Source organism: Fusarium redolens (assembly GCF_020744475.1).
Source record: "Fusarium redolens strain MPI-CAGE-AT-0023 chromosome Unknown BKA55scaffold_22, whole genome shotgun sequence".
Classification (NCBI taxonomy): domain Eukaryota; kingdom Fungi; phylum Ascomycota; class Sordariomycetes; order Hypocreales; family Nectriaceae; genus Fusarium; species Fusarium redolens.
The window spans coordinates 357,244-381,822 of NW_025763685.1; the positions used below are offsets into that span (position 1 = coordinate 357,244).

The 24,579-nt window shown below is 46.9% G+C and overlaps 10 protein-coding genes across 10 annotated transcripts; 4 read left to right on the forward strand and 6 right to left on the reverse strand.

Annotated features, from left to right (window-relative positions):
- Window positions 1–310: 310 nt before the first annotated feature.
- Window positions 311–1,288, reverse strand: BKA55DRAFT_525610 (P-loop containing nucleoside triphosphate hydrolase protein; the record flags this gene model as incomplete). Its single annotated transcript, XM_046188768.1, has 2 exons — window positions 311–1,093; window positions 1,142–1,288. The coding sequence occupies 2 exons, from the start codon at window positions 1,286–1,288 to the stop codon at window positions 311–313; spliced, it is 930 nt and encodes a 309-aa protein (XP_046043160.1).
- Window positions 1,289–3,373: 2,085 nt separating this feature from the next.
- Window positions 3,374–6,048, reverse strand: BKA55DRAFT_598744 (heterokaryon incompatibility protein-domain-containing protein; the record flags this gene model as incomplete). The annotated part of the gene is made up of 6 exons (XM_046196285.1): window positions 3,374–3,486; window positions 3,567–4,429; window positions 4,463–4,752; window positions 4,822–5,676; window positions 5,734–5,790; window positions 5,836–6,048. 6 exons carry the CDS (start codon window positions 6,046–6,048, stop codon window positions 3,374–3,376), a joined length of 2,391 nt encoding a protein of 796 aa, XP_046043161.1.
- A 1,324-nt stretch (window positions 6,049–7,372) lies between these two features.
- On the forward strand, window positions 7,373–8,806 carry BKA55DRAFT_545222 (uncharacterized protein; the record flags this gene model as incomplete). The annotated part of the gene is made up of 2 exons (XM_046190794.1): window positions 7,373–7,564; window positions 7,613–8,806. 2 exons carry the CDS (start codon window positions 7,373–7,375, stop codon window positions 8,804–8,806), a joined length of 1,386 nt encoding a protein of 461 aa, XP_046043162.1.
- Window positions 8,807–8,855: 49 nt separating this feature from the next.
- Window positions 8,856–10,250, reverse strand: BKA55DRAFT_715343 (uncharacterized protein). The gene is made up of 7 exons (XM_046200880.1): window positions 9,974–10,250; window positions 9,831–9,924; window positions 9,646–9,783; window positions 9,440–9,598; window positions 9,286–9,388; window positions 9,067–9,233; window positions 8,856–9,011 (listed from the first exon to the last, which is right to left on the reverse strand). The coding sequence occupies exons 1-7, from the start codon at window positions 10,074–10,076 to the stop codon at window positions 8,906–8,908; spliced, it is 870 nt and encodes a 289-aa protein (XP_046043163.1). The 5' UTR covers window positions 10,077–10,250; the 3' UTR covers window positions 8,856–8,905.
- A 58-nt stretch (window positions 10,251–10,308) lies between these two features.
- Window positions 10,309–11,455, reverse strand: BKA55DRAFT_583010 (uncharacterized protein). Its single transcript, XM_046194163.1, has 3 exons — window positions 11,107–11,455; window positions 10,910–11,057; window positions 10,309–10,860 (listed from the first exon to the last, which is right to left on the reverse strand). The coding sequence occupies exons 1-3, from the start codon at window positions 11,342–11,344 to the stop codon at window positions 10,545–10,547; spliced, it is 702 nt and encodes a 233-aa protein (XP_046043164.1). The 5' UTR covers window positions 11,345–11,455; the 3' UTR covers window positions 10,309–10,544.
- Window positions 11,456–13,400: 1,945 nt separating this feature from the next.
- BKA55DRAFT_203832 (glycosyl hydrolases family 11-domain-containing protein) lies at window positions 13,401–14,471 on the forward strand. The gene is made up of 3 exons (XM_046185120.1): window positions 13,401–13,814; window positions 13,869–13,959; window positions 14,009–14,471. Exons 1-3 carry the CDS (start codon window positions 13,525–13,527, stop codon window positions 14,321–14,323), a joined length of 696 nt encoding a protein of 231 aa, XP_046043165.1. The 5' UTR covers window positions 13,401–13,524; the 3' UTR covers window positions 14,324–14,471.
- BKA55DRAFT_715357 (uncharacterized protein) lies at window positions 14,326–16,173 on the reverse strand (the record flags this gene model as incomplete). The annotated part of the gene is made up of 7 exons (XM_046200881.1): window positions 14,326–14,969; window positions 15,019–15,189; window positions 15,236–15,327; window positions 15,380–15,503; window positions 15,624–15,870; window positions 15,917–15,994; window positions 16,171–16,173. 7 exons carry the CDS (start codon window positions 16,171–16,173, stop codon window positions 14,620–14,622), a joined length of 1,065 nt encoding a protein of 354 aa, XP_046043166.1. The 3' UTR covers window positions 14,326–14,619.
- A 3,624-nt stretch (window positions 16,174–19,797) lies between these two features.
- BKA55DRAFT_583013 (region-domain-containing protein) lies at window positions 19,798–21,283 on the forward strand. Its single transcript, XM_046194164.1, has one exon. The coding sequence runs from the start codon at window positions 19,863–19,865 to the stop codon at window positions 21,096–21,098; it is 1,236 nt and encodes a 411-aa protein (XP_046043167.1). The 5' UTR covers window positions 19,798–19,862; the 3' UTR covers window positions 21,099–21,283.
- A 1-nt stretch (window position 21,284) lies between these two features.
- On the reverse strand, window positions 21,285–21,779 carry BKA55DRAFT_525962 (acyl-CoA N-acyltransferase; the record flags this gene model as incomplete). The annotated part of the gene is made up of 1 exon (XM_046188793.1): window positions 21,285–21,779. One exon carries the CDS (start codon window positions 21,777–21,779, stop codon window positions 21,285–21,287), a length of 495 nt encoding a protein of 164 aa, XP_046043168.1.
- Window positions 21,780–22,517: 738 nt separating this feature from the next.
- On the forward strand, window positions 22,518–24,568 carry BKA55DRAFT_715363 (uncharacterized protein; the record flags this gene model as incomplete). Its single annotated transcript, XM_046200882.1, has 4 exons — window positions 22,518–22,738; window positions 22,806–23,004; window positions 23,048–23,226; window positions 24,011–24,568. 4 exons carry the CDS (start codon window positions 22,518–22,520, stop codon window positions 24,225–24,227), a joined length of 816 nt encoding a protein of 271 aa, XP_046043169.1. The 3' UTR covers window positions 24,228–24,568.
- Between the last annotated feature and the right edge of the window lie 11 nt (window positions 24,569–24,579).

Genomic DNA, 24,579 nt, shown 5'->3' on the forward strand with positions numbered 1-24,579 from the left:
TAACTACGGGATGATCTTGAAGTTCCGCCATTGCCTTGACTAGACAGTGCATATAAATCGTTGTCGTTTTCGCGATACTATGTACATGTTGGCAATAAAACACCAGTAGTAGGTACACATCGTAAGGAGGAATGTCTCCAGGAGAAGGGAATAACCAAATTAAACAGTCAGCTTTCAAAAGCGCTATGTTCTGATTGAGGGACACAGAATGCCTAATAGCCATTAGCTCGAAGGCAGCCTCGATAAATGCGAAATTACACCAATAATGAAACTCGAACATCCCCATATCATGGCCTCTTGCAATCATGAATCACTTCAACCAACCACCATGCTGCAGCCAGTTGGCACACTCCTCACCAAGCTCCGCCTTCGCCCTCTCCTCGTATGCCCTACAGTCCTCCTCAGAAAGCACATCCTTCCATCGTGAGTTCGTTCCCTTGTACACAAAGTCCTTCGCACCATTTACCCACGCAACCTCAGCCTGAGGCGGTGCAGCAAGATGCGCATGCTCCTTCATCCAATCAAACGTACAATGCTCAACGACATCTTTGAACTTATCGTCCGACATATCAGGGATCTCAAGGAACTTCGCAATCCTCTTAATCCCTCCCTCAAGATCAGCCTTGAGGTCGTTGAAGTGAACAAGAAGCAGATTAGGTTGGTCACGATGCTCCCACCAGCCTCGAATATGACTCCAGAACGGCCAGCAAAGAGAACTTGGCATATCATCCTTTACAAGGTGATCAAAAATATCCTTCGGGTTCTCACTAGGTCGTTGAGGAGGTTGGCCTTCATAACCTGTGTTTTCGAAAAAGCTGTAGAAGGTCGGTGTCGCGTGATACATATGGTGATGCATACTCCATACCATATCACGACCGTCGCGTGCGATGAAGATATACTTGACTTGAGGGTTCCAAACAAGAGCGTCAAGAGGTAAATGTGTCTTGAGGAAACGACGATGAGTTTGAGACTCAATGAGTTCGAGCATGATGTTCTTGGGGACGATGCGCAAGTCGACCCATGGTGAGAGAGATCCTGCTGGGATCGTAGGATCGCCTTGGTGGATGAGTTGGGAAACAATCTGTTGAACCCACTAAGCCTCCAGTTAGCTAATGCGTCGTGGGGAGAGTGAGTAACTCACAGTCGTGCCGGACTTGGCGTAGGTTGTGATGATGATATCATCAGGTCTGAACTTGACTTCATTCCAGATAGACGACTCCATGTGATGATTACTCTCCTCACGAGTCTTTTGCGGCATATTGCCATTGGTTCCGTTTGTTGCAGCCATATTGGTCACTATAGTAGTACAAAAAACGATCCTGTGTCAGCAAACATCAAAGGGTCCCTCATTCACATGGCGGACCCAACCTCATTTATATCCATCACCTCAACCTATTCCAAGTTCTCGTATCCTCAGCTTATGCAAGTAAGACCAAAGGATCTTCAACCCTGTTCCCCGGATCTCGGAACTAAACTCTCACCAAAGAACTGCATTTACACCGGAACTCGCTGACAATCATCAACCGACAGCCCGAATCAAGACTCAAAAGGGAAGGGATCGTCGTAAGCCTCGTCACATGGGATGGTATTGATGTCAAGCTAATGTGCAAGAAAGGGTCGTTGCAGCGCTGTCAATAACTATTTTAGGGCTGCGGAGCAGGAATTAGCCCGTTTATGACGCCGTTTGAGAAGTGTAGTGGGAGAACGGACCCCAAATGTCAAAGCTATAGTTAGACTGGCCAATTGTGTTTAGTGAGGGCCTCAATGGTTGCCGCACTGGCCTTGAGATGCCTCCGGCGTGGGTTGTCTTCGGATGAGACCTGTTGTAAAGGGTCCGTTGCTCGACGGCCAATATCATACAAGGATCTATCCAGCCATTTACGAGTGCTGGGCAACCTTGGGAGGGTGGCGATGCCTTACTATTGGGGGCCGCAAGGATTTATGGTGGACAAGCTCGCATCTAGCTGCCTTGCCATTTCCAATTATGTTGGCCCGTGCAGAGATGCCGCTCAAGTCACCGCTCTTCCGACTTTGAAGCTTACATTGATCTGCCGTAAGCATCGTCAAGTGGATCTAGGTGAGGGTATTCAGTAGCTCTCAAATGGTTGGGAAAACGCTAAACGCTAGTGCTCACCAACTCTTGGACCCCTCAGAGCCGGTTTCCAGAGCCAGAATCATAGTCTGCCCAGTTATGATCTCATCTCCATTGCCCAGGTGAGTTTGTATAAACGAATTGTGATCGCTTCTCTTCAGTAGTCATGAGATCAACAGTATGAAGTCGCAAGTATTAGTAGCATATCTTGTACAAGATGCGTAATCCATGAACAGGCGCTATCCGAAGTTGCCAGAATTACTCGCCGCCTGGAGGAGCTAGTGCTGATCTTACATACAGGGCCGCTGACATCCGCCGTGTAAGGCTGAATGGGGTCTATCACCGATACCCGGAACGCCGAAAGCTAACTGCTATATTCCCATTCTTGATCGATTGGTAGGTACCCTGATCATAAGAAAATTTCATTCACAACACAGCCACTATCTCTTTCAAAAATGAAACATGGTACAATAGTCTTGAACTGAATATGATAACGTTGAGCCGACGAACCGACAATGTGTCAGCAAAACACAAAATCAGGAATATATCAAGCTGTACATCTCTTCTTAACAAGCTACTAAACAGTAATGCGGGGGATAACTCAGTCTCCGTAGGTCCATCTCATCTAAGCACTGGCTTCCGGATCATTGGTGCTCACTAAGATCTTGGAAGCTGCCCATGAAGAACGTCCGTTTCTACCTCTGCGAATCGTTGCTTGCTCGCGAAACAGTTGGTAATTAACATTGGAAATGGCATAGAAGGAATGATCTTCTAGTAAGGCGGCAGAATACCTGCTTTTCGGGTAGAAACGATGCTTGAGACCCCTTTGCAGTTGAGACCTGTGGCTGAGAGCCTATAATCACCACACGGAACTTAGCGACCCGATTCTTAGCCCATAAGGTTGAATTTCGGTAGGCTTCTTGTAAGCTTTCGCTGACATAGGTAGGTTAGACTGATCAGTTTAAGTTAAATGTTCGGTGGCCTGAACGGCTTATCCATTTTCCGCAGTTAATTCTCAGGCCAATCTAACGTAAAGACAACAGTTACAATGCGCGACAGTGTTTTGTATGACTGATATACTTTCTTGTTCTATTATATATAGTTAGCTGTTAGTTCTGTCTAGCGCTATGCTATGGATAAGCTTTTAATACCACATGCATTAAAATACATAAGATATCTTGGGTATATAGAGACAATATGGTAAGTTGGTATTTTGAACCTACTCTAAGATTACAAATAAGTCTTACATTATACTAAAACACTAATATTCGTATTAAAAGCCTAAATAAAACTTACATACTCTATCTCTGTATCTGTTCTTACTAGCCCCGTAAGTACCTTCTTCCATTCCATGGTTTGCTTGATATGACTGTACTCAGGGTGTATATCTTTAGCTCCAGTGGGAAAGCCTTGTCTAAAAACAACTGATCTCTGTGCAAAAGTTCAAGAAGAGTGCCTATGTCCTCAGTGAGACCCTCTATCGTTCCTTGATAACCCAAAAGGTTGCTGCCTACGCATTCATGCCAAGGGTTTGTCAGGGCATCAACTAGCTGCTCAAGCAGGCGAAAGCTTTGAAGGGTGAAGTTGTTCCCAATAATACTCTCGAAAGTTCCTGCCAAGGCGTTTGACATTCCAAGGCAGTCTCTCAGTGCTCTTTCCAGGGGGTAGAGACCATTGCTGTGTCGCAAGACAGTGAAACGGTATTTTCTCAAGTTCAAGGCGCTCATCGTCCACTTCCGAACCCAAGTATGCAATATATGGGCCTTGTCCCAGAACTCAGCTAGGCTTGGCAGTTGTCTCTGCAGCTCTATATCATTTTCGGACATATGCCAAGTTTCCAGGGCCAGAAAAGGCCCCCAGCTTCTCCAAGTTGGGCGGTATATCTCCTGTTCGTTCAGAGAGGAATGATGGCAGCTTTGGTCCTCGATTGATGGAGGGTGTTCCCTATCTGCTGGATCTGAGCTTGCGATTGTGAGCACTGCATTTCTCCACTTTGCTATGAATTGAACCATTTCAAGTGTAAGAGGGATGAACTGTGAGAAACGCCGGAGGTCATCGAACTTGAGGATCCCACCAGGGCTAGGCTCCCTTATGTGACAAACTATAGCTGCAACACACGAACTATCCAGGCGATACTGCAGGCTGTCAGAGGTCTTGCACGCTAAGAATAATAAAGCGCACCCATCGACTCGTATGAGATGAGCACAGCCCAGGGGTCTTGCATCCCAAAATGGCCGCCGGTAGCGCCGAACTGCAATTTTAATGTTGCCTTTCAGATGCCAGAAAGTTGTGATATACTTGTTATCTTCCAGTCCATTGGCTGTTCTCGTCTGAGGTCTGACGGTGTAAAAATACGACTCCAACTAACACATTGTCTGGATGTTGCTTGCAAGAAAGCCTGACCCAGAATGCACTGTTTTACAGAGTTTTCCTCTGTTGTTGCAATCTGAGATCTTGTCATGGGACCAGCCATCAATGGCGCGTATCGTAAAATTATCGACTCGCGAATCGTATGTAGGTAGTCGTTTGCAGTCCAACTCAATCTGCTGAATATGTCTGGAGATATTCTCAGAACCTTGCAGCGGCATGTCTGTATTCCACATAGGAACCCAAGACGGCATCCCATAAAGGCTTTCCTGGTTCCGGTGGGGATCTATATGCTGAATGAGATCGCAGCATCGATAATTCTCCATCAAGTATGCAGCAACGCCGATGTAAACCTCGCGGACCATCAACTCGTAATCAGGACTCAAGTCTGAAGCTTGAACATCGCTAACAAGACCTAGCAACCCAAACACCTTATCACGTAGATCTGTCACGCGGCAGACACTGGTGGCAATAAGAAGATCTTTCAAGTCCATAGGGGTACGCTCCGTATTCGATTTCGCCTTTCCAGCAAATCGGACCCATGAAGGAACCTTGATACCTTGCTCGTATAGCTGAGAGATGGACTGGTTGGAAACTGGGAGTGAAACTTCCCCACAGTGAAACGTAATCGATTGGGAGAGAAGAAGCTCTTGGACAATCCATAATCGAGCAAAATAGGACCTTGAAAAGAAGTTGTTAAGAATGGCGATGTTGCTGGTCTCGCCAGACAGCATGCTAGAGATTCCATTGCCTTGGATTTCTTTTAATAGAGTGATGGCTTCGGTTCCTGTAAGGTCTTCTCTGCACTCCTTCTCTCCCACGTAAGCGTGAACAGTAGTTGCCTTGGAGTATATGGTTTTCATCAACCCAACCTGGTGTGACCTTTCTGAAGCAGATGACTGGTTGATGCAGATGGAATCGACCCATAGTAAGCTTGACTTATTCTTCTGGCGCAAGCCTCGTAATGCTCTATCACAATTACGAGTGATACGTAGGACTCTCTGTTCTTCATCAAGGAATATGAGATTTGAAGGTGAGATATCGCCCTTGTCATCTGCCCAAGTATAGGACAGGGCAGAGTATGAAGGACATGTCTCTTGCTCCCAACGAACCTCGAACAGACGCCCGCTGAGTGCATCGAGTCTGTAGCCCTGCAATGGCTCCAATAGCCGAATACAGGAAGTTTTGGGTAGGTCACGGTAGATGTAAGGGTTTCTCTATCCATACTGCTTAGCATGCTGTTCATTCATACATGAGACCAAAAATAATCTTACATCCATTTGAGGTTGACTCTGAAGTGAGGTCTGCATGTTTGGGCGGTAGCTATAGACCTTTTCCGAGGACATTTTATCTATCGTTCTCTGCAGAGAGGTTACTTGGAGAGTTCCAGAGTATTTAATGCAAGGGGGCCATGACAGCGGCTGAATCTTAGCTGAGAGCCAACCTTGCCACGGATCGACCTTTCGCTTTCCTTGTGAAAGTTGGAGCTCTTCAACAAATCCGCAGGACAGACATGTCCTCATGAACGCCTCGCGGGTCGATTGCATAAAGAAGTCATGTTTTTTGCAACTCTGTTCTTGCTGATCCATTGCGATAATCTCAGTATTAGTGATGTTGATTTGGCAGGGTTGCGACGGTTTGAGGCTGGGGAAATGAGGGGAATTTAACACATATGAACGTGGTTGTGTCTGACAAGGCTGATTGGAATTTCCAAAAAGAGTGCCTTCCGGTGTATGATTTATCCTACATTCCGTCAATACCAGGTCAATCTGGTAGAGTGTAGAGGCGGAGTTCATCCTTGTATTATAAAATTTATATAATGTTTCACCACACGAATAATAAGAATAGTTATTTTCAGGACCTTAGCATCAGCCAGTGTCACTATTTACCATTGAAGCCCCTGGAGGCCAGTCGACAAGGGAGCGCCGCGTTGCATTCCGGCTGACTTGCCATGTGTTCTGTAGTCGCTCTATCTGTGTTAGCAGCCTAAGGTTTAATCTTATGGCCAACAAGTAATTCCAGAGCAAGATGAGATTAACATAACATCAATATCTTACACAAAATGAACGCATACACTTAATCCCCTGTATCTCAATAAATACGCTACCTAAGTAGAGACAAAAGAATATAACAAGGATTTTACAGCTATAACGCCTATTTGTCTTTTGGTACGCGAAGACTTTAACGCAAAGAACACTGCATCGGGCAATCTCACTATTGCACTTGTAAACTAGGCAATATTCCTAGTATGGCGCGGGAGCAGAAGCGGGTTAGGAGAAGAGCCTCTTTCGAGAAGTCTTATCTAGACGGCGTAAAGTGTGAAAGGATACAATCTACTCAGAACCAACTTAACTTAAACAGCTTTTCTTAAATCAAGTTAATTGGCCTGTAGCTGCCCGCATGCGATCGCAGATTGATTGACAGCTAAAGTTGATGATATCTCAACGAGATATATCGATGCGACAGCAAATATTTTAAGAAATAGCCACTACCCTGGATGCCATTGTGAAGACTGTATATGTATAGGAAGGTAAGACGCTCGGCAGGCTGTAAGTCTCGACGGCTTCATGAGATCATCTCTATGACAATATAGTAGAAACAATACACTTCATCAGTCAAGGCTCGCACAGATTACTATTCCTTTATCATTAGAGAACTATCAACTCAGTGAGTCACAGTGAATCCTTCAATATTCCGTTATCGTTGATTGGCTCAAGCTGGAGCTTCCTGTCATTCCGGGAATAGCGTCATGTCTCCACCAGCGGACATTTCTAAGTCCGCCGCGCCCTCTGATAACTTTGCTGACCTAAAACAACTCCATGAGCCTCATTTCGGCCAGTATTTATTCGTGCCTCTTCTCTGGACAACTATCAATTTTATATTGTATGTATGATTCTGTCTGATACTTCCAACATGGCTACCCCTCAACGGCAAACCCCTCCGATCGAGGAACTTCGCCAATTCTATGTTGGCAAAAGCATCCATGGTGTTCCCAAGCCCGCGGTCATCCTAGACAGAGCTAGGGTGACTCGTCATTGCCAGTCCATGCTCAAGGCTGTTAATACTCTTGATCTTGGGTTTCGCGCACACGTCAAGACTCATAAAGTCAGTTACATCATGTTGATACGTAACGCTTGCGCTAACGGGATTCAGACGATAGAGGCAACACGTCTTCAAATTGGCCAGGGAAGCGGTGATGTCAAGCTCATTGTCTCAACCCTAGCAGAGATCGAGCATCTTCTACCTCTCCTCAAGGAATTCAAAGATGCCGGTCGTCGTCTAGATATCCTCTACGGCCTTCCTCTACCCCGCTCGCAAATCCCAAGGTTGGCGAAAGTTGGTTTAGAGTTAGGGCAAGGAAGTATCTCTGTTCTCATAGATCACCCATCGCAGCTCGACTCTGTGAAGGCGTTCTCGCTGCATGCCAAGTTTCCCGCAAGAGTGTTTCTGAAGGTCGACACGGGATATCATCGCGCAGGTCTACCACCATCTGCTATGAACAAGAATGGTCTGATCGAGGCACTTGCAGAGCTTGAAGCTAACAGGGAGGCTGATTTGCTTGGACTGTACTCCCATAGTAGTCTAAGTTACAAGGACACGACAGCTGAACAGGCTATGGCGAATCTTGAAGGGGAGATCCAAGGATGTCTTGATGCAGTCAATGCGCACACTCATCTGTTCGCCAAGGATAAGGAGCTAGTCATCAGTGTTGGAGCCTCGCCCCAGGTCACAGCCATTGAGAATCTGGTGACATCACAAGGGGACTTGTCGCCAGCAGCTGAGTCTCTACGCAAGTCCATCCAAGTTGTCACAACCGGGAAGCCAGGCGGACTTCAGACCAACCTTGAGCTCCATGCGGGTGTTTACTCTATCCTCGACATGCAACAAGTCTCAACTAACTCGAGGAGAGAATTGGGATCCATTGAGGACGAAATTGCTATCTCAATCATCGCCGAAGTATGCAGTGTCTATAATGACAAAGAGAGATCGCAACCTGAGGCTCTCGTCGCGGTTGGATGCCTCGGACTCGGTCGTGAACCTTGCGCTGCGTACCCAGGTTGGGGTGTTATTAGTCAATCTTCTTATACCGCAGCGTCCGACAAGGGAAGGCGATTGATCATTGACAGGATCAGCCAGGAACATTCAATCGCGGCTTGGGAGCATGGTGAGAATGAGGATACTTCTACCTTATCACCCGTTCCTCTGGAGGTTGGACAAGATGTCATCATCTTTCCGAACCATGCTTGCGTTGCGGGAGCATTATATGGATGGTATCTGGTTGTCGACTCTTCGGAGGGAGATGCGACAAACATTGTTGACGTATGGGTTAGAGCTAGCGGCTGGTAGAGACGAATAGATATCAATACGATCTAACTGCATGAACTCCAAGTCTATCATCATGGTCTTTGGACATGCCTCTCACCATGATGTGTCTCCGGCAGTCTCTTACTCATTCAGGCTCTCTTCGAAGAGTTTCTGCAATCTCGCGCCTTCACTATCAGCGACCTGCCCATGCGTTCTGACGCTTCCATATGGGTGATAAGGGTAAGGACTAAACATGTTAGCAATGCGTAAATCAGACCTCAATTCATCGAAGTCGGACATACCCATATTCAGGTACAAAGGTGATAAGGTCGCTATCCTTGCTTCGCGCCTTGACAATACGTAGCCAGAGCCTCTCGAAGAACTCTCGCTCCTCCTTGAACACGGGATCTTCTGGCTCAGGACACTGAGAGGACTGAGTAGTTCCGATGCGAGTATGGATATGGGTGACCTAGATACAGCGTGAGCCATTTCGCCAGGCTATTGGGGAAGAAAGTTCTTACTCTCGGGATCAGCAGATCTAGAATCTCCTTATCTTCCTCTCCAAGGTCCAAGAGTCTTTCGCATACGACTACCCAGTGAGAGATATCTGCCGTCACTCGAAGCCTTGCGCCCGGTCAGCCTACGTCTGCGGAGGCTATGATAGCCTGAACTTACTCTGGAACCTTTGGTAGAATGTACTTGGCAGCATATGGCGTGAATAATGATCGATTTCGATGTGTCTCGTGACTCACGAGACCTGTTAGACCCAGCTCCCTGTCGATGTCAAAGGTCTTCTGATAGAAATAGACTGATTCGTCAAGAGTCCAGTAATCGCTATCATTGTGAGCTATAGAACGAGCCCTATGGATGATTGGACTTACCCTCCAGATTGAGCGTTGATCCTAACAGGCTTCAGGATCTTTGCGCGCTCGAGGTTGTGGTGGTAGATGTCAAGGTGGACATCTGGCGTGAGATCTCTGGGCCGACCGCCGACGTAACCCGCCCATGCTGTATGTATTCTACCGAAGTTGAGCTCTTGTCGACAAAATAGTTATGCATAACCTACAACACGGTGGCTTCCAGGCCGACATCATCCAAGATCTTTCGCAGTTGCTGAAGGTTATCGGCATCACGATCTGTGATATCGACCTCAACGCCAGCTACATCGAGTCAGCACTGATATTCATAAACTGCCATGCCTATACATACCGTAACCTTGCTTTTTGAGATCTGCAAACCAGGGAATCCAGTTCCCGAAGTCTTTCCCAGACTCGACACCCCAGACTGTTCGGAAGCGCTTGATGACTACCATTCTGAGGGAACTCACCGGCGATGATGCAAGACTATTTTTTAAACAAGTTACGGAAGGGAAACGTCGCAATTTCTTTGAGTGTCTCTGGAGCGACTTTTAAATCGGCCATCTCTCCGTCAGGTCACTTCTGTCCAAAACGAGTATATTCCCCCCGGCGGGGAAAATTACCTAAACTGGGTATCGACATCACTTTGGTGGACGAAGAGGTGGGGAGCTCCACCGTCCATGATGCATTGTTTCTGGATCGGAGGAAAGAAGGAAAGAGTGCTAGAGACCGTAGGGTGGTAGAATTCCCCATAGTCTCATTTTCCTGAGAATTCGGAACTCAATTATACCTATCAAGCTTTATTTTCTTTTAAGGAGCATCCCAATGGCAGGCTCACAGCGGCTGTAGCGCAAATCCTTCACTTTTGCCGTGATACGTTTCTGATAGACTATTAAGGCCGTAAAGTCTTTCTCGCTAAGACCTCAATTTTCAGTTCGAGATGCCTCCATATTCAGCTCCTGGTCCAAACCCGCCTTCTTCATCGCTCCTTTCAGCCGCGAGATCTCATCCCTCAGCTCCTCATTATCACTTCTACACTTCTCCAACTTAACATTCAACTCTTCAGTCTCTTCTTGAGCCCCAACTCCAAGTTCTTCGATAATCTTCACGACTCGCCAAAGCCGCATGACGACAATCAGAGAGGCGACTTCCTCGATGATACCACGGAGTGCAACGTCAGTTATGAAGCCTGCAATGACGATGAAGGCGTCGAAGCAATGAAACCAAGAGTTGAAGTATCTATGGATGTCAGTCTACGCGGTTTGAGTGAGAGGGGGGCAGGGCTGACTTCCAGCCAAAGGCCCAAACGGAGGCAATGAGTTCAACGACGAAGAGGCATGAGAACACCAGACTAACAGAGCCAAGGATCTCCAAAGCCAAGTCCCAATCTGAGCCTTTTCTGCCTTGCTCACATTTGAACAGATTGAGGATAAAATCTTCTCCAGTTAGCTTATTGTGCACATTGCTTCGGCAAGCCCAACGTACCAGCAATCATGCTAAGAACATCAAGCGAAACCAGAGTAAGAACAGAGTAATGCCCAGCTTTCGACGAAAGAAACTGCGCAGTCTTCTGTTTCGTACTTCTCACGGTCCATGGATCACCTCTGAAAGGATGAGAATGCCAATGTTGGACGTTCAAGGACGGAAGTCTTCTTCTGCCTGGACGCAGAAGCGGCTGCTCTTCCAGCGAGCTGCCCGCCTGTTCAATACTCGTTGACGACATCTCGGTACTGGTTTAATTCGTGTTTTTGGGTACGGAAATGGAGGGACGCGTCTTACTGATTAAGTTGGAAACCTTGAGTTCTCGATATGCCGCGTTATCCGTCTGACGACGTCATTTATCTTATCTTATCTTATCTTAGTAGATACCATGTAGATATCGCGATGCAGCATTTAATCAGCAATAACACAGTTTTAAGTCCTAGACAATGAAGAGCTTTGGGATCATGGAGCATATAAATAACTTTACGTCTCTCCATTTTCATTACATTCCAAATTCTTCCAAAGCCGCTACTGTGTGTCATGCTCAGAACCCAACTATGATGACTTCAATCCAAGACACGTGCCCCAGTTCAACATGGGCAATGGAAAATACCATTTTAGCAAATCGTATCTATACTGTGATCTTTACAATTAGAGTAGACTTCTATGCGTTGAAATAAACAAAGGTTTCTCCAGCCCGCCACCGGTACCGGTGGACCAGAGCAAAAACGTCGTCAACCAACAGACAAGTTAACCTGTACTAGCCGATCGGAAGGGTCCCTTCCCAAACTCAAGAATTGTGTTCTCGATGACCAACAATACTTCACGCGGAGAGTTATACGAGTTTCAAGGCTCAGGTTTTTCATAACATATGTTTCAATCTACATATGACCCGACTTGAGGTAAAATCGGCTTACACCGCGATGAAAGGTTCGGACATTGGAATACCCATCTGGCCATTTGGAGAGAAGCGAGGGAAGTTCAGCATATGTCTCTTTACCCATTCAACACGGCAGCAGACCGCCTGTCTGGCAGAAAGTGGAGTAATGCACTCGCTAATCTAAGCACTCACATATGAAACACGTTATACTTATACTACAGCACTTATATCCTCCTGCCAACTTAACCGGCCATTAGCCTAAACCGCCAAAAGTCAACACAAAGAACCTTATTAGGGAATAAGTTCCTCAGGGAATAAGATTGACGTCGATCTTTTACCAAGCACGGAGACGACCCGAGGTTAAAGTGAAATCTCGTGCATCGTGGACTTTAGCCAGAATACGGCATACATGGATCGTGCATATGATCAGAAGAGCCATCTTACATCGGGTCAAGTATGTTGAGCCGGATTGACCCGACGGGATGAAGCATTATGACTTTAAAAATTAACCTTAGTTGACGTTCCTCTACGCCGCGTTTCATTATCTAATACTACTTCGATCTGAAGATCGACTTGATTAGCGAGCTATAACTCAAGGACAATATTAGAGTATTGCTCAAGAGAAACGCTAGAGAATAAGTGAGTGCTCCAACGTAGTGACATTCTAAGTTTAATTGACTTAAACTATAGAACTATATAGGGTCTTAAAGCTTCTTTTACCCGTCAAGGTGGAAGCAGCCGATGCCAAGTATAATCACACTATTGAATCCATGTTCTGGGCAGCCCCGGCAATAGATTCGGCTCTCAGTATTGACATCCTGGATACACATTATGAAAAGCAGGCTGCTAGAAGTGGCCCCATTGTAACACCGAGTTATCCTGCTTTTCTTACTCGCTCTTAGAAGGAAGCTTGGCACGCATGTTTATCCTTCGGCATAGCAGCCTAATATGAGATGTCTGCCACGTGCACTCCCTTTTCCCCATGATGCACTTCATCCCCGCCTCCCCGCAATAAGCCGCTGGCATCCCAAGTCACGATCGCAAGCCCCGGACAAGAGGAATTGGGGTATGTCACTTTAGCCGGAATACAAAAGATGGATGTCACCGATCGAAATTTGCGGAGGAAACATCACGTTAGGAATTTCGTGCCAATCGCATCACAGAGTGACTCTTGGGCAAAAGGGGTTGTCTGTGTGTCATTGGCCAGGAGAGTTCTTACCGTCTTAGCTCCAGTGTTTACCGTCTTGGCCTTTATGCGAGTGGGGAAGAAGAGGCTGAAATGTCCAAGATGAATGCAAAAAGTTGCTTTTGCCAGTGACGGAGAGTCAGGTTCCGAGGTAGGGCACCAAGCTAGAAAGTCTGATGAGCCTGATGATATTGGCATTAATCACTAGATGCTTGGCAGTTGACTGGTCAGTAGACGAAATGAAGCCGTCTACAACATATAAAGGCCATCTAGCTCGCCAGTATTGCTGATTCTCCAGCTCTTAGGGTTCTTCAATCTTCACTTCAACCATCCAGCAATTCTTACGAAAGCCATCATGGTCTCCTTCAAGTCTCTTCTCCTCGCCGCCTCGGCACTCACCGGAGCTCTCGCTCGTCCCTTTGACTTCCTCGATGAGCAAGACGACGGCAACTCCACCTCAGTCCTCGAGGCCCGTCAGGTCACCGGTAACTCTGAGGGTTACCACAACGGATACTTCTACTCTTGGTGGTCTGACGGCGGTGGTTATGCCAACTACCGCATGGGTGAGGGTAGTCACTACCAGGTTGATTGGCGCAACACTGGTAACTTTGTTGGTGGAAAGGGTTGGAACCCTGGTACTGGACGGTACGTTGGAAATGTTATTGATTTGAGAAGAAAGCTTTGCTAATAGTGCTACAGAACCATCAACTATGGAGGTTCTTTCAGCCCTCAGGGTAACGGCTACCTTTGCGTTTACGGCTGGACTCGCGGCCCTCTCGTTGAGTACTACGTACGTACCCCATCTCAACTCAGATTCACCTACTCACAACAGCTTCCAGGTCATCGAGAGTTACGGCACTTACAACCCTGGTTCTGCTGGTCAGCACAAGGGTACCGTCTACTCCGACGGTGACACCTACGATCTCTACCAAACCACCCGCGTGCAGCAGCCATCCATCGACGGTGTCCAGACCTTCAACCAGTACTGGTCCATCCGCCGCAACAAGCGTACTAGTGGCGCCGTCAACATGCAGAACCACTTCAATGCTTGGGCTCAGGCTGGTATGAGACTTGGAAACCATTATTACCAGATTCTGGCTACCGAGGGATACCAGAGCAGTGGATCTTCTTCCATCTATGTCCAGACTAAGTAAGACTTTCGCCGTACTGCCCGTGAGAGGTTGTTGGCTTGGAAGCTCTGGGGCAAAAGTCTTTCAAGGGTATTGAAGACATCAGCTTAAGAATGGTGGATGTGAAAATTATCAGGATGTCTTCGACTTGGTGTCAATTCATGGGGGATATACTTTTCAGCACGAGGCATTTCTCCATACGTGGAGACATGACTTGTCATTCTCTAGTACATAACTTTGATCTGATCAATATTACATATCGTGAAATACCTGCCTGTCTCAGTGGAATCAGTAATATTACCCAACTATTATTCCTGCCTCTATCTGCCATGTTTAACGTCTCTTGTTCTCGCTCCCGGAAGAGCTGTCAACTCAACATCACTTGCGTCCTTGAACCTCTCCGCCTCATCCCAGGATCCAACCACTGTTTGATCCACCGACGAGTACCTTGCATGGCCATTAGATGATGATGGCCAATCTGCCTCATCACGCTGTTTGGAATGGAAGCATATAGTTCTATTCCCAAAGCCAGAGTGATTGCCTGCAGACTGCCAGCTGTTGTTATCTCGACTTGGTTCTTCGGACTTGGTCCGTGATCCGAAATATGGGCGGAGTGAAGGGAGACAAGCGATAACCAGACCCATGTTGACGTCTAGAGCACTCCAAAGCACTGCGATATAGTGAGCTTTGTGAACGTGGTTAGGCGGGGACAGCTGTACCAATTGTGCTCAGAGAGATGCTGGAATCGGCGCCAGCCTTCCAGATCATTACGAAGCGGACAAGGCTAACTGCCATGTTGACGGTGCCGAGAAGAAAGGTGAAGTATATGCCTACTCTCAGTGTCCTTCTCACGTGTAGCGCCGGAACGATCAACCACGGCAGAATGAAGACTTCTTGAAGTTAGTCAAGACACTTGTGTAAATCACTTCAACTCACCCAAAATGTCTCCTAGAAAGGATAGGCCCCAGCCGACTTGGAACGTGACAGCATAAGTCCACATTGGACAGGTCCTGGAAGGTCTAAGATCCCTGGGTACCGATCAGTTCCATCCTTCCTCGTGCTTGCATTTGACGGACTTACCAGCTTCTGTCGATGGGCAAACAAATACAAAACAGTATCACGATAGTGATAACATAGCTTATCCCGACAAACCAAATCGTCACCCAGAGAAACCTTCTTCTCTTGACCATAAACTCAGGAAACCCTTGTAGATAAACAGCAAGAAGCGCAGCCTTGCACAAGTAAAGCGTCGAATAAAAGGGAAAGCTCGATGCGAAGAGCAACTACATTACGTCAGCTCCGTCCGTATTACCGAGTCTACTACTCACCTTTAGTATCAAGACCAGATTCGCAGACCCTCCGTTGTATCCCTTCAAGGTGGTATGGACATTCGGGTTAAATGCATCAAGCAGGGCGAACACGGGACTGAATGCAGCTGTAATGGCGCCAGAGACCCAGGCTGCTATCATGAAGATGTCGCTGAGGAGTAACTTTCGCTTTTGGATTCGGAGACGGAGGTTGAGACGGGCGATGACGAGGATTGTCGCTATGATGACGAGTATTTGAGACAGCTGTAACCATTAGCACCAGAAGTCCTTGTAGAATGGATGAACCCACCAGGATATCCTTTGCCCCCGAATTCTTCATTTTTCCAGCATGCCTTGGGCCTTCTTTGTGATCCAGGTGCCCCAATATCTTATTTATAGCATTTGGCCTCTCTTACAAGAAGCATAATCTTAAAAAAAAATGGAATAACAGCAACGTGGCTGTTCTTATACCCTCTCAAAGCAGGCTCCAGAAATAACATGGCTTGAGTTTGAGTTTGGCCCCGACAATTCTTGGTGTCTTACCTTTCTTGGCAACATGCCAACCATGGCGCTAAGATGGAAACGTCTGTTATTCTACAGTGGAACGGGACAAGCTCTGTACGTTTTAGGGGATTGATGGTGCCTTACGGGTCGAGGCCGTCTTGGCAGGCATAAAGCCATTCTCATGGACATAATTATAATGGTATGTCCGGTAGTAGATCTTGCCACTAGTAAGCCAACTTAGATTAGATTGATGTCACGAGGAAAAAGCATGGCTGTAACGAATGTCTCTCTTTGATGCTTAGTCCATAGCCTAGTTTATAGCTTCATATCCCCAGCTTGAGGTATCAAGACCAGGGGGTAAATAGCTATGTTTTGCAGCAATACACGGATCGCAGTAGTAATCATCAGACCGACAAACTATATTGGCATGTTGCTTAGGACCGTTGATATTGTTCGAAGGGTCAATATCTGTCGCTGTTTCTTCAGGCGTAGAATTGCTGGGAGGGGTACTAGGGGATGAACTGTTCTGGGACATGGTGATCTGAATGTGATGAGTGGTTGAGGTGTAGTAATTTCTTTAGCGGCTCGTCTGAGTGTGTTTAGTGACTATGTCGACTTGTACTGCGCGTGAAGCAATCTCATATATTCAATTGTAGAGTCCCTGAGTTGCCCCAATGTTTCAGTGAGGGTGAAAGTCGGGTTTAACTCTTCACTCACAACGAGAGCCGTGATGGCATCTAACATGTACTGTGACTGGGAGTCTTGTGCAAGCTCATTGATGATCGGACGTGCTCCCGTTACTGATGGACTTGAAACACGCAACTGTTCACAGCTTGTAGACCATCATACATTAACGGTTACTGTGAACTCGAGACAGCTCGAAGCAGTCATTACAGGGGCTTTGCATAAAAAGGTTTGATTGCCAAGAGGTAACGTTAACAGAAAGGCAGTATCGTGAAATTGCGACTATAGAGAATGGCGCTCTTCGATGCTAGATGGCTTAGACAATCCTCTCGCACCAATTGTCAACTACCCATAAGTCCCATTGACCCTACCCCATTACTGAGCATTATGTATACCCCCAGTACACGTTTCGCATAACTTCCTCTTAGTTTGCTTGACAACATTCGGGCAGTTATCACCAATGGTGGATGCGCATGATTGGTTAGCGCTTTGCCTCTCTTTCATAATCAGAAACAACAATACTCAGAGCCTCAGAAGGAAGAATGGCCAGCTTCGGAAGAGAGATTAGGTCGTCATTGCACATTTCCCTGCATCTTAGTCTTGTGACTGTGCAAGTTCGAAGGGTTGTTGGTTAGCGTAATGAGCTGTCTGTACGTTGCTACGTTAAAATGTGACTTCAAGATCCTTTACTACATGGATGGCGAGCTTATATAGCTATTTAGAGACAGTTAATTCATTGGGAGACTCCAAAGTCTACTTGATGGTCTTTATGGAGCTTGTTGTTCACGATGAGCTGAGCTAGCTACGGGTGTCACTGTGATTTTGCCATTGTTCAATAATACAACCGCAACTATGAATGCTTCACTCATACACCGACACATTGATACGTAAGTTGTAAGAGAGTCTCTTTATTATCGCCTGGTAAATCCGCTCCAGGGAAGTTGTATAAGTATCATGTATAACCATCCGCAATGAGTATCATCAATACCCAATTATAGTGGTCTTCCTACTCCATTCTCCTTATGATCTTCCTCCCGCTGCGATCATGGCGCTTCCGACTCCTCGACTGGGCAATGTTCAACACAGAAACGACACCTGAAGCCCCTAATTAGGACGAAATTCGTGCATTGTGGTGGTATGGGGCAGGCGCAAAGTGACATGGCACCCTCTTTGTTGGCTGCGTGGTTGATGGACTGGTGGTGGGGATTTATCCTGTCGCCTGAAGGGGAGGGAGAGGGGTCAGGGGTGGTGTTGTGGTGAGGCATAGTGTTTGACTGAAAGATGGGGCGTTTTTTTGGATGTTTCTGTAGTAGTGTCTGTGTTGCGGTTGGTTGAGGTGTGAATTTCCAGCCGAGGTTGGACCAGCCGCGGGTTTATATTCAACTTCGTGTTGACAAGCATGATTCATTCCCCAGCTGCTTAGTCTTATCACGGGCATTTTGATGCTCTTTCTCACCGTGCAAAAGGTGTCAGATTCACGGCCAATGCCTACAGTGAGACCTTTTCCAGTGAAGGCTTGTTATACGCAGCACTGCCTTCACCAGTTTGCTGTCAGCTTGCCGTACTACTCACATTCACCTGCAGAGACTTAACAGGCAGAGCAGTAATTCATAGATCTACCAGCTGGCAGGCACACCTCAATATCACTGATAGTGTGCGAACTACGTTAAGGCTTTTCTCGTGAGATTTAGAATGTTTAGGTTGCTAATGGATCTGTTACTCCTAGGTTTGTTGAAGCCTCACCTCTTGGGGTAATACTGTATGTTCTGCGACCTTCTATACCTTGATATTGGCATTGAGATTTCTATTATTATATCTTCACGCTCTCGACTCACGTTTAGCTACAGGTGCTACTTGAAATGGATTGATTGTGAATGATCACTCTGAATAACACGTTTGTTTCTCTAGGTCATGGCGGAACTCGCCATCCTTGTCTTTATCACTCTCTTATTAGCTCGAGTTACCAAAAGTAAACATCTTGACAAAAGTTCCAATTCATTAATTTCTCTCTATGAGTTTCTTTAGCCAGTATCTTTCCCTCGTCAACCCATCTATCTCCCATGTCTTTCAGTCACAGGTTGCACCGCTACACCTCGACATCCAAAAACACATTTGCTTTCGGATGACACTGCATAAGGCAGTCAGTGCAGTACTTTGCCTTATGCTTAAGGACAATCTCTTCGCAGTAGTCTCTGCATATTGTGCATTCGCATCTAATGTTGGCGTTTTGTTTGCATGCTAGGTCGTTGAGTAACGGGTTCAGAGTCATATCCTCGTCTGCGAGAGGAGGAAGGGGCATGATACCATGGTGACACATAATGCTCTTGGTTGTTGTAGCCATTGTGAAGTTAAGTGTTCTGGTTCTTGTAATGCAGTGTTTGTTTCTGTATGCCGAAGCGTGACTTTGGACATGACATTGGGCGTGTAGGGAGTATATATCTCCATTGTGACTGAGGAGGCATGATTCATTCGCTCGTGATTGAGTCTTGTCAGTGCCAGATATGTGTCTTTCTCACGCTCATAGACTGAAGTTAATCACACCCAATGCTTCAGATCTGTGCTCATTCACTCTATCTGGTGATGCGCGACATTCACTCCACCAGCGCATTCTCAACTTGGCGCTATTCACAAATATCTGACTGGCACCGACGTGATTTACAGAGCAGCAACACAAGCTTCAGTGTTGCTGATTGAGAATCCCAAATTCTCAGAAATAACTGACAGCACAAGAGAAACGCAGACCCTTTCTGCTCTCAATTCCTCCTCTGAACAGAGCAGCGTGTTCCTGAATACCTTGGCAAAAACTGCGCCTCGGATGCATCTCAAAGGATTCAGCACGTGTAGTGATATCACCAATCAAAGCGTAAGGCTTAGCGTTCTTAAAAAGGGGCCCCGCAAACGCACCAATCATCACACTTCGTATCTCCGGTACAGCGGGGTAAACACTGTAACATCAGCGGCCGCGCCCTAAGTCAAACTCCCCCAATCCCTAAACCCGATTCAATTCCCCCCAACCCATCAATTCTCTCTCCAAACATCCTCTCTTCAATCGCACGCGACATGAAGACATGCGCCCTTCCCACGCAAACATCGGCTTCTGGCTGATGTGGTTCACCGCCCTAATCTGGTCCTACCGCAACTCCTACGACGACCCTTCATCCTTCTTCTACAAGTCCCGCATCGCCTTTAACCGTCGCTACTCAGCCCTCCGCGAAAAACAAGTCGACGCTTTCCTCGAACGCGAGATTTATCCCGTCGCGCATAAACAACGCACCGAAGTACAAGTCGACAATGAATTTCTCTGCATCGGCATTCCCAGTATCAATCGTACGACATCGGGCTTTTTGGCGCATACGGTCGGAAGTCTTGTTGATACGTTGACGCCGAATGAGCGTAATCAGATTCACATTGTTGTTCTGCTAGCGGATAAAGATCCCACGAGACACTTCGCTTATGGGAAGGATTGGTTGTTCGGTCTGGCCGACGATGTTTTAGTGTATTCGAACGATACGAAAACTGAGTCGAAGCTCAATTACAAAGTTCTTCCTCACGATGTTCGCGGTATGGGACGAAGCGACGATCGCGTGGAGAACATACGACTTGACCACTCGGTCCTCTTCGAAACGTGTCGAAAACGCGATCCGACTTATTTTGCGCTCATCGAAGACGATATCATAGCTTCGCCCGATTGGTTCACGAGGTTCAAAAAGGGTGTTATGGAAGTTGAACAGAAGGCGACCGATGCGCATAAAGATTGGATGTACCTGCGGTTATTCTACTCCGAGATCTTTATGGGCTGGAACAACGAAGAGATCTTTGACTATTTAAAGGTCGTCATACTGGGATATACCGCCTTGATAGCGTGTCTCTTACTCGCGCTGCGATGCAGACAACGCCGCCACGCTGGATCATTCGCAACCAAAGATTTCGCCCAAACAGTCGCTCTACTCCTCGGTCTCTGGATCCCCGCCTGCCTAGCCCTCGCCTTTGTCACCGGCCGAATCACACTCCACAGACTCTTCACGCGCTCGCCCACGGTGCGCGAAATGCCACGGTACGGATGCTGTGCACAAGGGCTGGTGTTTCCGAACCATCACTTGCAGAACCTGCAGGATTTTCTGCGGGAGCCGCCGTATCAGTTCCCGGGGGATATGATCATGGAGGATTACGCGAGGGATAATGGGTTGAGCAAGTGGGCGCTTGATCCGAGTGTTTTGCAGCATGTTGGGCTGGTTGAGTCGAGTGATGGGCCGAGAAGGGCAGAGGTTTGGAACTTTAGTTTTGAGAGGTTGAAGGGTTCGTGAGGGCAGGGCAGCAAGCATTGTATTGTCGCGATAGAGATACCCGATGTAATTGTACATACCAAGCATTTGAGCGTGGCGATCAATTGGCGCACGCGATGTGAAGCAGGCTCTTCATCTGCGCGTCGCCTTCATCTGTACATGACGATCAATCGATGCATCGCAATTGAATAAAAGTTCATTCGCACATTATTTTATCATTTTACGAAAATATACACGCTCAAATCCATCCTCCTTTCTCCTCCCAGTCTCCACGAACCCCATCTTAAAATACAGCCTCAGATTCTCCACCATCTTGACATTCGTATACAGCTCCAACGCATTACAACCTCGCGACTGCGCAAAGTCTTCTGCATAGCGCATCAGCACCTTGCCGTAACCACGGCCTTGCGCACTTGGATCAACGACTAGGTTCTCGACTTTCATGGCTTCTGCGCTAGTGTCGTGATGAAGAAGGAGCGCGCCGATGGGTGATTGAGCGGTGCGCAGGATGAACATGTCATGGGTTGTGAGCAGCGATGCATAGTCCGCTGTCATTGGGGCGGGAGGCTTGCCAATCCGAGGGATGTATTTCTCATATGCTGCGTTGACGATGTATTGAATCGAAGCTAGGTCGTCGGCTTGGGCGCGAGTGAGCGTGAGGTCTGACAAGGTGAATATAGGGTCGGGCAGTATTTCGGGCATTATTTCGGCCATGATTATTGCCCTTTGAGCTCTCTTGACGACAGATGAGATCAGCTGGCGCCATTGACGGATATGATACTACAAAGATGGGATTCAATTGAGATTCCTCACGTTCATACTTAGTCAATGGCTCGTCTGCAATGACAATGAGGACCGGGCCGGTTCGGTAGGCAGCGAGTCAAGTGTCAATGAGGAGCAACCCAGCAATCGGCTGGCTGGGCCTTGTTGATGGCGCGCATAGCGATTGACTGCCTAACAATACTACCACTGCTACTGCGTCAAATTGAACACAATATTTTCGAGTTTGACACGACATAAGGACCTATTAGTCCATCCGATATTATCATTATTGCAGGGCGTCTCGAACTGGATGACCCGCTGAAGGAATGTTTTGGCTGATGTGAGCCACGACACCACTGCGGAGAATTAATCTCGACTCCCAGCATTTTCGTATAGCGTATTGGCTTGTAAAATAAGCCAAAGCGTAAGCCGAATTGACCAGTTTTAATCTCCTTTCCAATTGGCCACCTTTTGCAATTCCTTTCTCTTTATTTAGGTGGTAATTAGATAACTAAAGATACGCAAATGGCTGATTGAGGCTGGCGGACTTTGGGATCGTCATCCTTGAAAGTCCGCAACCAGTATTTCCATAAACGAACATTACATTCCTGTATATAACAGTCACTTGAGCCTCAACTCTCCTCCCAACAAAACTTCACAGTACATCCCCAATTCACAATGAAAGTCCTCTTCTTAGGCGCAACAGGCTCCATCGGCGGTGAAGCCCTCCGCCAATGTCTCTCCCATCCAAACATCACATCAGTAGTCGCATTCGTGCGCCGCGCCCTCCCCGCTGAAGTATCAGATCATCCGAAACTTCAGACAGTTATGATAAAAGACTTTTCAAAATGGTCGGAGGATGTTTTATTGCCGCATGTTGATGCTGCTGCTATGATCTGGTAAGTTGCCCTTGATCTCCCTCTGGATAATGATGGTGTTTGAAGATGCATAGGCTGATAGTTGAAGTGCCATGGGTTCGTATAGAGGAAACGTCAACGTTGATATGGAGTACCCCCTCGCTTTCCAATTCGCTTTCGCACCACTTCTCGAGAAACAGCCTAAAAGAGACCCATTTCGGTTTATTCATCTCAGTGGGAAGTGGGTTGTTCAAGACCAAGATGCGAAGTTATGGGTAAACGACTATCCTCGCAAACTCAAAGTACAAGTCCTCCCTTCATCCTACCTCAAACCCTCCTAACAGTCTACAGGGCTTGTATGAGCTTCGCTCACTAGAGCTTGCAAAAGAGCACGCGGCTGTTTGGAAGGCTTGGATGTTAAGACCTGGTGGTGTTATCACAAAGAGAATGAGAGTGCCTGGGTATCTAGCTCAGTTGCTGTTAGGTGATGATTATGTTATTCGGAATGAGGAGCTGGGTGCTTTCTTTACGTATTTGGCTGTTGAGGGGAGTGAGGAGGATGAGTTTGTTATCTTGAATAGGAGGATTGTTGAGGGAGGGAGGGAGTATTTGAAGAAGTTGAGCTCTATGGTTGAGAATTAGTTTTGGGCCAGGACCTTGTAGGCGTTTGGATGGGCGATTGTATGTTAAATGAGTGTCTTGGGACAATCTGAACGAAGTATAAGCTCACGGTGATTGGTACTGGTAAGACCAGTCTTCCATTTACAGCGCAAGATTTAACAGGAGGAAAACCCTTGACGTATTATATTTATAGCCATCTTCTTCTCACTTGCTAAGTATTCTATTACTCCACGAACCTTTGCATCTTGAACCCAATCTCTATAAAAACCCTGCACTTGAGGGTATCTGAACATGAGAGACGAAGCAGGTCAGGCTATGGGAGACTCGAGAAGACAACAGATTTGAGCCCCAGTACTATCGGCCATCCTCGATAGTTCTGACTGAGATTCTCCTATGATTCAAACGTTCCTCTAGAACTCGACAAATTATGTTTACTGCCTAGAATACGAAGATAAGATTATAGTTACTATAAGATCCTTCCAGGTCTATAGACAAGGCCTTCGGTCCACGTCTGCATCGTTTTAACTTGCTTTGTCATTTGCAAATATCCGACTCTATCATCGCCCTGTCTAATTGTATAGAACCAAGGCGTGAGCCCAGCCCTAAGTTCGATGAAGTGTATCACATTCATGATAATACAGTACATAATAATCATCGGTAGAGAATTATTAGACTACCTGGCAACTACATCAGCCATTGCGCAATGTCGTCCTATCTTGACATAGAAGAGGACCCACCTCAACATCTCCAATTTGATCTGATGAAAGTGGAGCACGCAATCACCAATGATGACGACGCAGCCCTATCTCAACAAAGGACGTTCAGCAGGCTGTATGAGTCATTCAAGTCTAGAAAAGATAGTTTATGCTTCAATGCCACGCTACTACGTAAATGCAAGGCCTGGAACTAATTGTTATTACGCTTCCCTTGTCCTGCTTCGTCATCTCATCCCGCTCAAGATTATTAAGCGCCGAGCCGAGCCGAGCCGCGCGTTACGAGTCACAACCCATCGGCATCAGTACCTCACCCATCTTTTTAATGAAGATCTCTCTATATAGAGTTTCATTAACTCGGCCGAACAATAGATTCGTATGACTTCAACCCAGAGTCGACGTTACATCCAAGATCCCATCCCTGCCAAGCAACCAAACGTTCACCCCATCCAATTTGGGGAACTCGTCACCTTCGCATGCAGGTCCAAAAGCCGCATTTCCAAGCCGGGCACTAAATCATGGCGTTTCTTTAGCGCTGACTCGCGTTTT